Raw genomic sequence first — 17,896 nt, 5'->3', positions numbered from 1 at the left:
GTGGAATTAAAAATATCTGCATTTTTGGGATGCGCTGTATGTTGTGGGAAGACTAATTAGTAGACAGGTTTGATGAATCAGTAGAATTAAGTCTGATTGCTACAAAACTTTCAAAGCTGAATGTCACCTGGAGTCTTTTTATGCAATACCCTGCACAATAAATGCATGGTTGTACCAGGTGACATCTGAGGAAATTCTTTATTTGTAAAATTCTTTATGTCTTTAAAATAAACCCCAAATCATGGCAAACACGTTTTATTTAGAACTTCAGTTAAATTGTGTTTTTTTGGTTGTTGTTTTTTTTTTTTGTATTTTTTTGTATTTTTTATAAACTTATATACGGCTGGCCGGTCACACCACCTGAGCTTTTTAGACTTTGCTAGGCGTAAGTGCTCAACATACATTTTTTATTTTAATGCACTGAAAAAAGTGTTCATTTAAAGGAGGCACTGTGGAATAATGTTCTATATTTAAGGTAAATTTTAAATTATTCATAGAAAAATACGGAACAAAAAAATGTGATGCAGTTACGTAATGTGCTTGTTTTGAGGTGTCTGTGTCCAAGTATTCCAGTCAATATAATTATTATATTCCGAAGTTTATGCTCCACATTTTGTGTATCTTCATTTTTCTGACCAGATTTCATCATAAATGGACCAATCAGTTTACATTGACTTCTATTAAAAGATCAGATGGTCTTTTCTTTGTCCTGTAAAGTTGGGACCATATGTGTGTAATGCTACTAGTGATGTGATTAGGTGATTTGTTCTAAAACATTCTATCCATGATTTGAGGTGTGTTTGAACCTGCAGGTTTAAGGGGGAAATCATTTGTCTAACCCTTACCAAAGGATTACATCATCTGGAGTTGCTCTGCATGTCTGACATCGGCTGCACTGATGTAAATGATGGTGCAATCCTCCTTTTTTCTGATGTCATGTTGCTCAGCTTTGCATGCCTGTGCTTTTGTAATGCCTGACTCGTTCGCCTCAGGCATGAAGGTGTGTGTTTCAGTGTATTTTCTGTGGAGGTGCGAAAGATCAGACGGTACGAATGCACTGCAGGTTTTGGAGATTTTATTCTACTGGTTTGCTGGGTGGGCTTAGTTATTTGACCTATGTGAGTTTGTGAGAGGTTCTTAAGATTATTTCTACATTGGCAACCAGAAGGAATAGCTCACGGGCAGGTGTGTCATACACAGATGTACACAGACCATCCGTAGCAGTTCTCTACTCGTTTCTCAACACAAGCTCTGAATGGGTTTCTGTCTCCTGCCGGAGTTCAGCTCAGTGTAGTTTAGGTCAGCTGTTCAGTTGTTGAAGGGATTGACCTCCTTTAGGTGAACAGACGGAATAAACACATCAAAAGCAGCTACACTCTTAACAATAAAGCTGCTTCAAAGGGTTCTTCAAACAGTGATGCCATAGAAGAACCACTTTTGATTCTATAAAGAACCATGTTTATAACAGAGATGTGAAGAACCTTCTTTTTATGTAAAAGTGAAGGTTCTTTAAACCTTCAGACCCCTTTAGTCGCCAATTGAACCATATTTTGTCTATTATCTGACCGCTATGGCAGTCTTACATTTATGGCATTTAGCTGACGCTCTTATCCAGAGCGACTTCCAGGGTTACTTATATTACAGAGGTGGGGCAAAGTAGTGTTAGGAGTCAGTCCCAAGGCCTCTCATTGGTGTAGTGCAACATAGTTACCCATACCGGGAATCAAACCCCAGTCTCCCACATGGTGTGGTAGCTTACTGGCAGGTAGGTATGGTAATAATAATATCATAATGGTCCTTGAGGACATTTATAGAATACATTTTCAGCATTAATTTCAGTCTATGATGTATAAATAGTATAAATAGAAAATGCTCAAATGTGGTTTTACAAGCCTATTTACCACCCTGTTATTTTGCCTTATAATGAAACCCTGTTTTTCCTCTTCTGGTAGGCTTATGAAAAAGTGATGAGCTCTGATCTGATTAGTTAGTTTATGTCAACACGATGTCTCACTTGAGCCATGTAGCTTAGCACACTAAAGCATTGGGATTTTTTTGTTTGTTTGTTTTTTTTAGCCCTAACAATGTTTTTTCTATGTTTTTAATCCTGATTTTTTTTATTCCAGGATTGTGTTGCTGTCCTTTCAATGTCCAGTTGGCACAATGAACAGTTAATGAGCCGATCAGAAGGGTTAGCTGTTAGCTGTGTAGTGCTGTTCTCCCCAGGCCTCCCTGTGCAATGCTTTCTGGGCCTCCCTTTGGCTCTTCTTTTTAGCTTTTAGTCTTTGAACTCTCTCCATATTCTCCCAAAGTAGCCATATTTGCTTTTAGCCTCAAATGGTTTTCGCTGTTGGGTGTATGTAGTTAGAGGTTAGTAGTACTGAACTCTAATTATTCAACTATGCCAACATTCTCTATTCCAGAGCCCTCATTCAATAAACTCTCATTTTAAACAATAAAACGCATGAAGAAAAATAAGTCACCGATCACGTGCGTTTTATTGTTTCTCTGATCATTTCTCCCTCACACATGCTCGGGGGAGGAAAACATAGTGCAATTAACATAATTTTACATCACCAGTAAAAGCACGGAAACATACAGACAACACAGATTCTCTATTCTTGGAGATTTGTTTTTCTATGCACAGTGTGAACATATGCACACATTTTATTTTTTTGTATTATTATAAGCTATTACTATTAAGAAATAGACTATTTAATGTTTCACATGTCACACTCTTGTTCCAGCCAGCAATAATTAATTAATTATACTTTGCTTGACTGACTATGAAAACCAATAGTGTTGTAATCTGTAGCAACTGGACAGGAGATTGTTGTAAGAAAGTATGATTGGAAAATGAGCGTGAGCATCTGACAAACAGTAGATCTGTAGAACAGCATGATGTTTTAGATGGACCGTTTTCTCTCCAAAACTGTGCAACAGAGATTATTTAAGGGCTGCCCTCTGTATCTCCTCCAGTGCATTGTTGTCTACCTATTTATCTTCATTGGCTTGAAAGCACTCAAACTGGAATAGATCCATACAGAAGCACACCAAGTAATACAGTGTATTTTTATCAAAAGGTATTCAGGATTTGTATTGGAGATTAATCCTTTCTTGTTAGAACCCATCAGAACCGATGCTCTCTCTTTTTGCAGAATGTGTCTTGTTGTACTTTCTGGCCTAAATCCTAAATAAAGAAATATCAGAAGAAGGACCGAACAGAACAGTGCAAGACATAGTTGTATCTAGAGGCATATGAAGAGGTTCTGTTTTTTCTTGTATTTTATTTATTTAATTTCAGATAAATCCGGCTTCAAAAGATTAGATTTGAGAGTGGCTGCCTCGACTAGATCTCCATATTTGACGTTGCTTTGAGCTCTGCTGTTTGTGCTTTTTTTCTAATTAGACCGCTTGGGCACTGACACAGGCAGCTTTATGGGTTGTGGTTTGTTGTTTTGTTTTTTTGCGTGTTGTCCCTCGTCCATTTGCAAAAAGACATGGACGCATGTCTGGAGCATTAACTACTGTAGATGCTTCCCCTGTGGTCCATTTTAAGCTTTTTGATGTCAGCCTCAAGAGAACTCGTTTCTCGGTGTGATGGACCCCCCCCCCCCCCACACACACACACACACGCACACAAACACCAAACCCTCCAACTTCAGAACAAACCACAAATTAATTTAGAGTTGATGTCTTTAGGGTGCGTTTTCCCCTTCACTGTGTAAACTTATTTGTTGATGAATATTTCTGCTGGAATTTCATGTCAGTGATGACATGATTGCAGTATTAAAAATGTTCTGTATTTGTCCGGTTAAAGTCCGGGTGAACTGTTGCACCAGAGTATTGATTTATGACGTTACAGTGGCTTTACTTAAGCAGTAGAGGAGAGTGAAAGTGTGTATCATTCCATCCAATACAAATGTATTTGTGTAGAGTTTTGAGAGGAACAGAAGAACCAAGACTCAAAAGGGGAACTAATCCTCCTCTGGTCGACACCAGATTGCACAACAGATAAGAAGAAAGCTTTAGAATAAATAGTCAGATAAAGAGAGATAATGGAGAACTATGACTAATGGTAAAGCAAGCCATCACAAGTTATGAGTTATCATGGCCATTTATTGGCCGCAAGCAAGAACTGAATGCACTAATGCAGTTTTATTACTCTCATGTGACAGTTTTACAGTTTTAGAAACCGAATGGAAAAATGTAAAGAAACTCCAAGTAGGGCTGGGTAATTTTATCAAAAATTCATTGAAAAGGACATTCCGCACCTCTAATCGAGGTAATCTTGATTTCACACACGTAAACCTAAAACAAGTGATTTTTACCACAGAAACTATGATTTTGCTCTACCAAACTTGACGTGCACACCCAAAAGGCTAAAAGTTCACTCAAAATTCTTAAAGTCTGTACTCTTTGCGGCCATCTTTGCTACATGGCCGGGCAAAATACTGGAAACTGAAGGTCAGATTACCATTTTAAAAACGTATTTTAAATCGCTGATAAAATCAGAATCAAAAACTTTCAGTCATAAACCTCGTGAATAGTTTATATTGTTTGACTTAAAAATGCAAAAATCCTCAGCACAAGCTGGCTCATTTTGATTACATTATTTGTAAAACAGGCACCATATTGAGCATTACGAGAACTCCCATTATTTTTCAACCAGTGGCCGGTCTTCTCATTTATAACGTTAACACTCCCAGTGGTCATTTTGGCAACATCTGAATCAGAAAAGCATCTCATTGGCTGCTTTTTACCCTGCTTGCTCCTCACTGAACTGATCTTGAGAGTGAGGTTTATTCACAATAAGCACAAACTCCAAGGATGTTTAAAATAAATAGAAAAGGTCCAAAAGTCTGAGACCACTACTGTACATACTTTATTTTCTCTATTTTGCTTTTTCCAAATGTGAATTTCTAATGATGAATTTTTATATCAGCACAACACCGCATACATTTCTGATGCATCTGTGGCTAAAAACATCACACACCTACTACACTGGAAACTGCTACACACCTACCCTGTTTGACCAGCTTAGAGAGAGACACAGTACACAGTAGATTTTAGGCCTTACTGATTTCAGGCATCAGGGTTCACACGAGGATCTCTCTTTCATTGCTGCAGCCTGGTGCAGTGATAATTACCAGAGTTTAACTGTACAGAACTTGTTAAAGGTGCGGTGTTTGAGTGTTTGGCAGGTCATGGTTGCTGTTTTATTAGATCTGCTTTGAGGCGTGCAGAGAATCGCTCTTGATGCCGACTTTGAAATAAGACGACTTCCCCATGGGATCCTTTAAAGGATCCGTCTGTGCCAGAATCTCAATGGAATTTGGATTTCGTTCATTAATCTCTCCAGAACGCTTGATGCTGAGGGAGCAGGATACATTGTGCTGGCTTTCTGAAGGAGACAAAGAGCCTTTTCCAACAGCCCATATCAGAGAAAGATGTTTTGTGTGTTTTTTATCTAGCTGGACAGCTGGGTAGTTTAGATGATATGTGGCTTATATGTGTAAGACTGGCAGTAATGGACAAATAAAAAAGAAGCCTGACTTTGAGTTCAGTAGTTGAAAAGCATTCGTAACTGTTTCAGTCGTAAAAATTTGAAGGGCACCGTTTTGCGGTAATGTTCTCCCCTGATTTATTCTTCTTACATCCTCCTTAGTGAGATGTCAGGTTGTGCACCTGAACATGAATACAATCGATGAACATGAACACAGTCTTGAACTTTCTCCAAGTCCAAGAAAGAGGCAGTGCTTTTCTGTTTAAACCCCTCTTTGACAGCATGATTTCTGATTCACCACAAAAAAAAAAGAAAAGTGTAGCCCAGTCTGAGTCTAGTTCCAAGCTGCATCAGTGACTCCAGTCACAGCCTCTTGTAAAGCCAGCACCCGTAACATATCCATCATCCTGAGCCAGCATTTATAGTCAGGAGAAAGCATGATACATGCGAATCCAGCTTGGCACTTAAATTAATTGAGAGTCTGCCGTAGTCCATCTAATATGAAGATATGTTACGTTCTGTTACCCACAGGTCAGGTCACCAACGCTGCAATCATTCCAGCCCCTGCCAATATGTTCCTGCCGGACAGCCGGCCCGCTGTGCCGCTGCCGCGCTTCAGCCGCCACCTCAACCCCTCCGAGCAGGGTGAGGGAGCCGGAACCGGAGGAGTATGTCTGAGACTGGGGACCAGCTGCCAGGTAACAGAATTGGTTCTGCTATAGCTATTACTGCTACTGCTGCCACTAGTACTACTTGTGATTTAATGCATTGACCATGTTAAGGAGTTGGTAGAGACAACGCAAAGCATGGTAAAATCATTAAGACACAGCATCAAATGGCTAATTGCCTGTATAAAGGGCTACAGAATACATAGATCTTCAATAAATGGTATTAAAGGGATGTTAGTTTAATTAAAATCATTGATTTGATTAAAATCAATAAAAAATTCTGATGAATCAGCTTTTCAGTTTCACTGATAATCAGGGTGTCAGCAGGTCATTATAAAGCCATGTTCAGCAGTCTGAACATTCGTCACTAGGGATGCTATTAAAGCAATAGATCACCACAGTGAAGATGGCACACATAACCTTGTGTGTTCTTTTGCTTTTACAAAACAGTACAGAAAATAATTGAAGCAAGCAAGAAAGAAAGTCATGTCTTAGTGTTGTCATAGGACAAAAACAGCGCTTATTGAACAGCTAGCGGCTCACAGGTTATTCAGTAGTAAAAAGCTTATTCAGGGGCTGTGACGGGTTTGCAGTTCAGTTCAGTGTGGACCCTCCACCACACTCCTCTTTGGACTAAGTATAATAATTCATTAGTGAGTAACAGAGTTTTTACACGTACTATTACTCTCTGTTCCTTATTTGCATGCTGGAACTAATTGTTGTGTGCCTCTCACATTTTGCCATCATTTGTAATAGCATGAAAATGAATTTGCTGATATCTGACAGACACCAACTTCTATGTGTCTGTGTAGGAAGTCAGTAGCTTCTTTTTTATCTGCAATGTTTAAAGCATTCTGAGTAGTAGGGCTGTCACAATGCCATACATTTGGTAGTCTGATATTTCATCTGAGGACCCCTAGGCTATTTTGCAGGTTGTTTTGATAGTTGAACATACCTTTTATTCACCTAAAAATGATTTTAGAGATATTTATAATATTTATAGGAGACCGTCACACATGCCAGATGTTTTTTTCAGGAGATCCCAGACTACTCAAATATGTCTGAGATTTAAATATTTGCATGCCTGCATTTTTATTTTTTATTTTTTATTTTTCTTGGCTTGTGAAGACTACCAAAACAGTTCACATCTCATGAAGCTTGCATAGAAATGTATAATCTAGAGTGTTTCTGAGCTGCAAATGCTTGCATTTGAGGAGTTGTCTGCTCAGATTGATTAGATTAGCTCTTGTCTCTCCATTGCTTAAACAATGCAGAAACAGCAAAGCAGGAGATATAGATCAGGAATATTCTGATATTTAGTGAGTAAACTTGTCCTCTGTTGCTTTCAGACACTATTGGGACTCAAAAACGTCAGTTCACTGTTCGGCCGTGTCCGTCTGTAGGTGTGTGGGATCCCCGCTGCACCCCTCCTTCTTGAGTTTCTCTGTGCAGACAAGTTTGGGTAGCTTCAGTAGCATGTAAAACAAGTACGGTGATTGGCCTTATCAGAATTTTGGTATCGACTTGGTGCCGAAGTATCGGTTCTTGTGACATCCCTACTGCGTAGTTATTCTTTAGCCAATCCCATTTTTGTCTTGATTGGCCTTGTTAAAATACTGTAGTGACCCATTAACCATTCATTCTGACAAGTATTCTAATTAACAGTAGGCTGTTTGCCAACATGACAGTTAAGAATTTATATATATATATAGTAGAATTGAGTTGATGCATGAGTTTCTACAGTGGCTTTAAACACTGCAGATCATATTTAAGAACTACAACCTAGAACTTCTCCTTGGTCATTAATAAAGTCAAGCATGTTAGGTATGTTCAAATACAAACAATGACAGAAATAAAGTCAAAATTCACTGAAATAAAGAGACAATGAAATGTATCAATAAGGTTTGCATTAAAAACATTCCCCTACAATGAACATAAAGTGGAAAAATTGATTATAGATAGAAAACCTCACACAGGCAGTTCCAGAGCTTGCAATCAAACTGTAACTGGGTGAAATCTGATTTGCTTGTCTGCTTCAATATAGCAGCCTGTTAAGAGGATGAGGGGATCTCTTGACCGCTTAGGCCAGAAGCTTAGAGATCATGCATAGCCTACAAGCCGAAGTCATGTGTGGGACAATTTTAAATATTTGGCTTCATATTTCTGATTTAAGAGTGTAATCATTATGAGCATAGGTTGTCTTTGGCAGTCATATAGTGTGTGTGGGAGTGTGTGTAGGAGTCTTACAGGAATGTATATTGCACATATGGGCATTTTCACCTCCAGTAGGACACAGAGTATGATGAATGTTACAATACTATAAAAGACCAGCTGTTTATGGCCAATTGGTAATCCCTTCTATGTCAAAATCAATTAGAACCCCATAAATAATGTGGTTATTCGAGGTGTATCAATTGCCCACCACCTGCTGTGTTTACATCCTTTTACTTCCCCTGTAACTCTCCCAGCCATTGCACACTCTTCACTGTTTACACTGCCTTCAATTTCTGTCCCTCCTCTCTCTCTCTCTCTCTCTCTCTCTCTCTCTCTCTCTCTCTCTCTCTCTCTCTCTCTCTCTCTCTTTCTCGCTCTCGCTCTCTCTCTCTCTCTCTCGCTCTCTCTCTTTTTCTCACTGGCTCTCTCTCTCTCTCTCTCTCTCATATGTACTTTAAGGCTAATCTCTCAGTCCCTGGGAATTTGCACTCATCTCTCCCAAAAAATGAGCTTTTTCACCTTTGCTTGCTGAGAGAGAGCCTAAAACAAATGATTAGATAAGTGAATTAATACTAATGCCGGTGCTGAAAAAACAATATTCCCACCACGACCCTGGGGCTGTGCCAAACATCACACGGCACACGCTCGCTCATCCGGGGGCCCCACGCAGCGTGCAAATGCAAGTCACTCTGAAAATCCAAATTAATTTCTCCTCCAGAATTGTTTCCATTATTTGGTTCGACTGAGCCGCCGTGTGCTCCGCTGGCGGTGCAGCCAGCTGCTGCTGCACCTCCACTCCCAGCCTCAGATGAACCATCATCACTATTGGGGGAGAAAACTCCATTACCAGCCTGGCTGAGTCTGTCCAAGTAGGGGTCAGGGGGAATATGGGGCAGAGGTCCTGACCATGCCAGCTCGAGGCATGGTGGCATGTTCTAGGTCTCCGTGCTAAATGAGCAAGTCCTCTGGGGTCAGAGAAAGTTGGGACCAATTAAAGGCCCAGGTAGATAACGCCGCACAAAGATAGTCATTAATTTTGTGGCATTGGGGGATTAAATTGATGGTTAGGAGGAGAATGAACTTGTTTAACTGCAAGTGTGCTGTTCAGCGGGTTCCACCGTATCCTGCAGTTGTTTATTTGCATGCTGGCTTCTCTTCCCTAGACTGTCCAGATAAACATCCCATCATGAGGGTGGCTAATGAAAGAGGACAATTTTTTTAATGAGTGAAACAAGCTGCTAATGAGCCGGTAGTGGATGCTGCAGAGTGATCTTGCTTAGCTGTAACTAGTGGTGTATTATGGGTAGTAGTAGACCTACCTGATCGTGGTTAGCCAGACTAAAACATCAGCTATATCTAGCTAGCTAGGGAAATACCGGTAAGCTACCAGCTGTTAGTAGGTTAGTTAGGCTTATAGTTTGAAATGTAACAGTTTGCAAAATTCATAATTTAATTTTGTGCAATATGATCTGGGAATGAGTGCCTGATGATGTGACTAATGTTAGACTCTAAATGATTCTAAATCTAAAAAGTGCAATATATTAAAACCCTTTTGCTAGCCATGAGCTGATACACATTTACATCCATTTTTTTTTTTTGTTTATATATAATGGTTTTTTTTTTTGTTTTTTGTTTTTTTTTGTGCAGACATCCACAGGAAGCCAGAAAAGGGTATACATACGAATGTATGAAGGCATTACATGAAATGAATAGTTTGTTATTGCAAAACTTTTTTTTACAGACTAATATGCTTTATTAACTTAGGCTGTGATTGCCAAGCAACACAATTCTTAAAGATTAAAGTACGTTGCTTTCCAATAACTTTCCACAATAATGCAATGTAATATATAGTGTGTGTGTGTGCGCCCGCGTGTGTGTGCAGACCAGGAGTCAAACCCAAGTCTCCCACATGGTGTGGCAGCTCACTGGCAGGCAGGGGTGTTCTCCATTGCGCCACACCAACACAATAAAGTGATGTCATTCATTAACATTAGGGTGTGGTTGCTAAGCAACTTACTGATTAGCGATTATTCTATCAACAGTAATGTGATTTTTATTTCTATTCCCCCAGAATTCAGTTGGTGTGCGTATACATGTGTATCTGTGTTACTGCTTTGAATGCGGCTCAGCCAATCGAGATTTTAGTACCAGAACCAGATACCACAAAGAAAAAAAGACTAATATATAAAAATACTATTAGTAACAATTTGGTTAACATAACATTGATCTAGCATGAGCACAAACATAAATAACATTTTAAATAAAATAAAAAGATTTTGTATTTTGCATGTAAAGAAGAGGCTGAAACAATTGGTTTACAGGCACAGACACAGCATTTAATCATAATTCAAACTTCAAAACTTTGTAAAACTATGTATGTTTTTTTCAAGGTGGCACAATACCACGTTTTCATGTGCAATACTGATACTGCAGCTATAAATATATGCTGATACTGATACGCAATCCGATACCATCTCTTCCCTCTTTTAACTCTTAGTCCCCTATGACAATTTTTGTCATTTTATTTAATAGTTTGACATAATCTTTGAAGGAAAGAGACCAGCACACATGCCATGTTATTTTAGGAGATTCTAGGCTTCTTAAATATGTCTGAATTTGAGATGCAAATATTAACACAATTTAGAAATTTGACCATGTTTTGATCAGAAATTTACTTCACGCCTGCAGTTGAAGGTATTTATACATGGTTAGATAAGGTAAGTATTGCTGCTTGCTATAATATGTGTATCTTCCTGTAAGTTACAAGTAATGAACCCTAGAATACTGGCCTGTAGGCTTGATCCATGCATTTATGTGAAAATTTAGGTGATGAATTATAAAAAAAAATTTATATCTTTTTCTTCTGATATTTGATCCAGTATCGGATCAGCACTCACCTGGTTTTGTTTTAGTCAACTTGAGAGAGTGAGTGAGTGTTTTTGTGGGTGTTTAGAATTGGGTTTCCGTGTTATTCGCTACTTTATTTTTCCGTAATGCTTATAATGGACAAATGCCTACATTCCTCATCACACATTGCAGTGCTTTCCTAGTAGATGTATAGCTTAAACCTGAGTATCACACAGACTACACCCCAGCATTGAGCCATAGCGCTTGCTTTATCGACCATGCTGTTGAACAAGCAGTGTCTCCCGCACAGTCATGAAGGGATGAAGCTGTAAATACCCCTTGAATCTGGGGTGACACCTTGCGAATCAGACTCGGGTGATTGCATTCTCTCGACAGGTCTATTAAAAAGACCTTGTTGGTAATGGCATTGTCAGTCTTTAGAATCACTGTCAACCTTTATAGCAGCTGTAATCCATTCACTTGTATGCCGTCAGTGGCAGTCAGGTTGGAGGCACTCGTTCATGATGGAACCCTGTTCTGTAATTGACCCGCACGCTACAGGCTTTGCTCCTGCAGGACATGTCTGCTCTCATCCACATTCTTCACATGAGTTATACTGCTTTAACATTGAAGTGTTTTGACCCTTTTGTCATGTTGTGTTTGCTTGGCGTGCATTCAGGACCCAGAGGAGACCTATCTGGAGAAGGCAGAGCGTCTTCATTCTCTCATGTGCGCCGTCACAGACAAGGTGAGTGAGAGGGTGGAAGCTGTAACTATGCCAGCTCTCGTTTCTAAACCGTTTGGCACGACTGAGGGCTTTCACACTGCTGTTGTCACTCTGTTTTCCTGCAAATGAAGTGATGGTCGTTGCCCAGTGAAGCAAGGGAGGGTTAAGCTTTTCCGACGTGGCTGACACTTGCTGCCGTGGTCTAATCAGGATTCCAGCACACGTGTTCATTGTGTACCCTTTCATTTGTAACTGACTGCACCGCTAAAATTATATTGGTACATTTTTGAAGGAAACATTATTTTTAACTTAAGGTGTGCAGCAAAGATGTGGGGCTATTTCTATTGGTATGCTAATGTGGAATGCTCACACAGTGGAAAAGGGCATCTGGGGTTGGACAAAAAAGGAGTTACAAGCTTTTGACATGACTGCGGGCAGGGATTTTGCAGTATTTTCACACTGAGTATTTTTGCATTCCAATCCTAGTACTTCAGTAAGGCACGATACCAATCCATTTTATTGTGTTTATTATTGATAATACAGCCAAGCAATTTCGGCAAGATGCGCTAGTCTTCCTGCTAAAACTACTACAGTAAGTGAGAGTGTAAAAGGTGTAACATTGATGTATGTAGTTTAGACTTACATTTTAAAATGAAGAAATCACAGAAGGGTTTTGTTGGGTTTGGTGTTACTAGTGTGTTTGTAGGGACGCACCGATCCGGCTTTTTCAGTTCCGATACCGATACATAAACTTTGCCAATCGGTCGATGACCAGTACCAGTCCGATACCATTGCTGAATTAATAAACTGTATACCTCACCATGTGACTTCAATATTACTTTATATAATATAAAAATTAACACAGATATAAATGTACTAAATTGCCATTTGTCATTTATTTATTTGCACATTTAGTGCAGTCTCACACCACCAAATTAAAGTGAAAGGTTTGGTTCCATGGATCTGCCTAATTATCAGATACCCGATCCAGCTAATTTTGTTAATATCGGGACCGATACCTGATCCTAATATCGGACCAGTGCATCCCTAGTTTGTACCATTGACATAAGGAGGTTTCGCAAACCTTTGCACTCCATTCTGTCCTAAAGAAAAATGTTTAGTAAGACATCTTTTGCTACACGAAAACTGTCCATCTAATCAAAAAGCTGTGTGCAAAATTAGGACGAACAATTTGGGTTTGGATTGGTGTTAATGTCTCAAGTCAGCTGGCAGCAGTACGCTAGCAACCACCTGGAACACCATAGCTGCTACCTGGGAGAACATATCAGCCACCTAGCAAGTGCCTAGCAATCACATAGCAACCACCTGGGATAGCACAGCGACTGCCTTCTAACAACCTAGTAGCATCCTAGCAAAAGCCTGGCAACACTTTATTACCCACCCAGCAACCATTTAGCAACATCATAGCAACCACCTAGCAACTACATAGCAGCCCTATGGCGACCACCTTTTAATAAGTGTCCCCCTAGTCAACACATTGCAACTGCTTGGGTCTGGATACCAGTTAAGCAGCGCAACCATTCAGAGTTTCCCACTGCAGTTGTTCAGGGAGTGCACTTTTCCAGTTTAGTTTGGGGTTCTAAACATTCATGCTGTTGTGAATATGCCAGGAGTTCACATTCCTTCCACATTCCAGTTCTTTTCTCACTGTTCTGAATGTGGCGTAAAACATCTGTATTAACCCAGAAGGCTAATTGCGTTTTTTTTTTTTTTTTTTTTTTTTTTTTTTTTTTTTTTACAAATCTCTTTCGAGTAAAACACACTGCTGCCCTTATTCCTACACATCATTGCTGCCCTTATTTCTACACATCTTTGCTGCCTTACTACTCTGGTTAAACAGCTGAGCTTCAGCATAATCGCCACACACATCACATTTTCTGCGCCCATGTTTGCACAGTAGATGGCTAGCTCAAACACAGCCACAATGACGAGAATGCTGATATTTCAAGTTTTCTGGGATCAGTACACTGGGCTGCTCTTAAGCTCCAACAGCTTTAACACCCTTAATGCACATTTTCCAACACTTTGGTACCTCACTGCTGCAGTTTGAGATCCAAGGTGTCTGTTCACAATACCATATATAGAAAACCAGAGACAGCATCAGGCGATTAAGTCCAATGCTTTTACTGTACCTTTCAAAGCACGTTTTCAAAATTTCATAAGACCATAGACATCCAGTGTTGGGTTTGCCTTTTCAAATCCAACCTGCTTACTATATAAGGATTATAGGATCCTATAATGGAGCCTCTGAGGCTGAAAATCCAGCTGCATTAAACAATCTGTTATTATGAAATCTGAAACCCACTAAATATTCTGTTTGAACTCCCAGAGAGGCCGTTGCTTAAAAAAAATATATATATATAATAAATCCAAGTGGCACTATGTCACATGGCATGCTGGGGTCACCACAGGCCCTCAGCACCCCAGCCCCGCCTCCCTCCCCTTCCTCCCCCTGTGCTTAGAAAAGCTCTGATGCCTCAACCGCTCCATCCAAAACTTGGAAGTGCCGTTAAGTGGATTAGTTGCACTCAGTCAAAAGGGGAGCTGAATCCTGCAGGCGAGCCCAAAGCCCACTGTGTTTATTTGGAGGAAATGTGTAAATAAATAAATTAATGGAGAGCACAAGAGTTTATAGCGCCTCCCCACCTCCCCCTTCCCCCCCACACACACTCTTTCTTAATCTGTGGGAAATGTGCATCGCTGTCATCCACCGTTTGCCTGCACTGCGAAATTCTCCACAATAGCACCGTCAATATCTGCTAAGCTAGATTAGGGATGTTTTAAAAATGGGATTTGATGACCTCATCAGGAAGCCATAGTGCTTCTTTTATTTGCACCTAGTTCTAGAAGTTCAACACACCAACCAGTCTCTCGTTTGCACTGAATTAGTCTTTGGGTCCCTCAAAATCTATCCACTAAGATGTTTGAGATAAATGTTAGGTCACAGACATTTCCCCCTAAGCTACAGCTGACCTTTTTTTAAGGGGGGTGGGGGGGGGGGGGTGGTTAAGTCTACGAGGAGCTCAAATCCAGGGTAAAGTGCAATAAATCTTTGCTTCTGTTCACTCGGCAGATCTGTGCTGTAGGGTAAACCGAACTTTTTGTTTCTGAAGGGAATTGTGCTAATGGACTTGTCATGCAGGGTGTTGAGATGTAAACAGTGTCATTCAGAGAGGTTTGGTGTGAAATGCTGCCTTCTGGAGAGAATTAGTCAGAATTGTTTACAGTGGTGATGGGAACCACACGTCTGAAGAGTTTAATGGCTCTAAAAGCTGCCTCTCATAGTTCTTTGAAATGGTTTCACATACAGTGCCTGATGCCTGAGATCCTGATTTACAATAGATTTGAGATTTTTTTATTTTATATTTTTCCCCTCCAATAAAAGTCTCTGTAAAATGATTTTATTCTCAGTCATATTGGAGCTTTTATACTATCCGTCCATCATGACATTTTTTTTACACAATTTAAAGAACAACTACCAGATTTACATTAGGCCAAAATGGAGATCCAAGGTTTTCTAGGTCCTCACAGAAGGAAAAAATTTCTTGACCGTCATTTTGGAGTATTTCTATTGGTCCTTTCGTTATGGAAATTTGACACGCTGTACAGGACATCCGTCAGATTCAAATTAGGTCAGCCGTTTTTGTATTAAGAAAAAACAAGCAAAGTAGAATCCTGCAAACATTTGGGTACACCTTAATTGGCTTGTTTGGCCTTTGACTTGTTCACAGTCATTGTTAGGAACGATCAGGTGCTATAAATTTGAAAGCGTTATAAGCCTTAGACAGCTTTATATAACTTCTATAACTTCTCAACCCTTGTCCCAACAAATAGCATCAACAATCGGGCTCCTCCAAGCAGCTGCCTAGTCTTCAGAACATTAAACAGTTAACAAATGATGCCTACAAACAGTAATGAGAAGAGAGCAGAGCATTTTCACATAACCCTTCGTTCATAATGGAAGTATGGAAGTAGCAGTTAACAGGAACACTGGAGGTCAAGTTGAGGTCTGAAACATTTTGAAACAGATTGAATTTTGCTGACATTCTGAAGAGGGGGGTACCTCTTATACAGTAGACATAATTTGAAGGGAAATGAGGAAAGACCTGTGTAAATTTGTATTTATCTCTCTCTCTTTTTCTTTCTTTCTTCTCATACAGAGCGTATTCGGCGATGGAGAGAACACAAAGGTCCGGGTGTCTGAGTTGGAGGAAGAGGTGAGGACCCTGAAGAAAATCAACAAAGACCTGTATGAGTTCTCCACACAGCTCCTCACCAAGCCTAATTAGGACCTTCGTGAGACGGCTTCATTTCAGCTGAGGCGAGCTGTTCCCTGTTTGAAAGTGGACCTCCGTGAATAACGATGGGGTTTCAATTAAATTGGCATTTACACTCGCTAAGGAATCACAAGTTCACAGTGTTTGGTGGTTGTTTTTTTTTTTTTTTTTTTTGGTCCAGTTTTTGAAATGCTCTGAATGCTCACTTACTGTGGGTTTGATAGGGATTTTGAGTAATGATGAATTGGGTTGCATTGGTCGTACTATACTGTTACGGTATTTCCAGAGAATAGACAGAATTTTTTTTTTAATAAAAGCTTTGACTCCTGTCATCTCCAGAAGTTGACAATTTCACATGTTTGCATCATTTTTTTAATCCATTTCTTGGTCTGAGCCCTTCCCTCTCGTCCAGTGTGCTTTTGCTGTCGGTGTTCTCCTTTGAGAATATAGGCTGTGTAGTGAAGTTAAAGGAATGGGGGAGGGGGCTGGTTGGGTGCTCCTCTAATTTTTTGATGTAGGCCTTCACCCAGACGAGCGAATGGGTTTCCTCTCTTTGATCTGAACCTCCTCTGCCTCCTAGTTTACTTCGGCTATGTGCTGGCCCTAACGCTCCGTAAACACAACAAACTGCATCGTGACTTATTTGCACCGAGAGCGGCTCTTCCTTGCCTTGGCGAGAGTTGTTAAATCATGCTTCCCCTTTAGCTTGCTGTTAATCCGCCCTCTCCATGACCTGTGCAAACATCCTTCTGTAGTTTGCTAGTTTCTCCTGAAGCAACATATCTCAAACAACCTCATTTGAGGAGGGGAAGGCGGGGTAACTTTTTTTTTTTTTTTTTTTTTTTGCATCCAAATGTAAAAAGGAAAAAAGGGGGGGAATCATCAGCATTCTGCAGGCACAGTGTTCCAAACGAAGGCAGCGCATGATTTTTATCTGGTTAACTCATTTAGGTTTGGTGATGGAGATCTGAAATGTCTTGAGTCTCGTCATCTTAAAGCGGAGAGGGATGAGGACTGATAACAACCGGCGCCTCCTCTCGACGCTTTCCCCTTTGAAGAATGTTCTGTTTTAGCTGCTCTTGTGCAAAAGCAGGGAATTGTTTTTACATTCACGCACGTTGCGCTCCGGATCGTTCTCCCACCTCTATAGGGTTAGGCTTTGGATATTTGCTGAGGTTTGACTATCAGTGTGTGTAAAAGGAGGAGCTGCGGGGAAAAGAGGGGCTCTCGTGTCAAATCATTGTTTGATCTGCTGGAAAGAAGAAGAAAAAAAGCGATGGAAATTTTTTCTCTTTATATTTTGCTGTTTTTCCTCAGATAATAAAAAACGTTGTTTGCATTTCCTACTTTTAAGACACTCTTTTATCTGTATCTGGTCTGACAAGGCCGGAGGCAGATTTAAAGGGGTCCATACTAAAAGTGCGCTGGTTGATCTGCAGAAATTAAAATGCCAGAATGCAAAACATGAGACCTTGATTACAGTTGGACGAGAGCCCCCAGGCTCTCGGAATCTGCTGATTGCCAGGAGCTCTCCAGCTGCAGTTCACAATCATGAAATACCTAAAGAAGCACTGCTGCCCAACATAGGAGTTCATTGAGCTGTTTCTGCATCAGGGATGTCCGAATCAGATCCAGT

The 17,896-nt window shown here is 40.2% G+C and overlaps 1 protein-coding gene across 1 annotated transcript in view; it reads left to right on the top strand.

Annotated features, from left to right (window-relative positions):
- wdr18 (WD repeat domain 18) overlaps nucleotides 1–17,599 on the top strand; it is a 75,983-nt gene extending 58,384 nt beyond the window's left edge. Inside the window, exons 8-10 of the mRNA XM_072660898.1 lie at nucleotides 6,038–6,204; nucleotides 11,915–11,983; nucleotides 16,144–17,599. Coding sequence (XP_072516999.1) covers nucleotides 6,038–6,204; nucleotides 11,915–11,983; nucleotides 16,144–16,272 — 365 coding nt within the window. The 3' untranslated portion in view covers nucleotides 16,273–17,599. The remainder of the gene's footprint in view (nucleotides 1–6,037; nucleotides 6,205–11,914; nucleotides 11,984–16,143) is intronic.
- Nucleotides 17,600–17,896: the final 297 nt, after the last annotated feature.

The sequence above is a fragment of the Salminus brasiliensis genome, chromosome 17 (assembly GCF_030463535.1).
Source record: "Salminus brasiliensis chromosome 17, fSalBra1.hap2, whole genome shotgun sequence".
NCBI lineage: Eukaryota > Metazoa > Chordata > Actinopteri > Characiformes > Bryconidae > Salminus > Salminus brasiliensis.
Note: the sequence above shows the minus strand (reverse complement) of the source record. Positions and strands in the feature narration are given on the sequence as shown.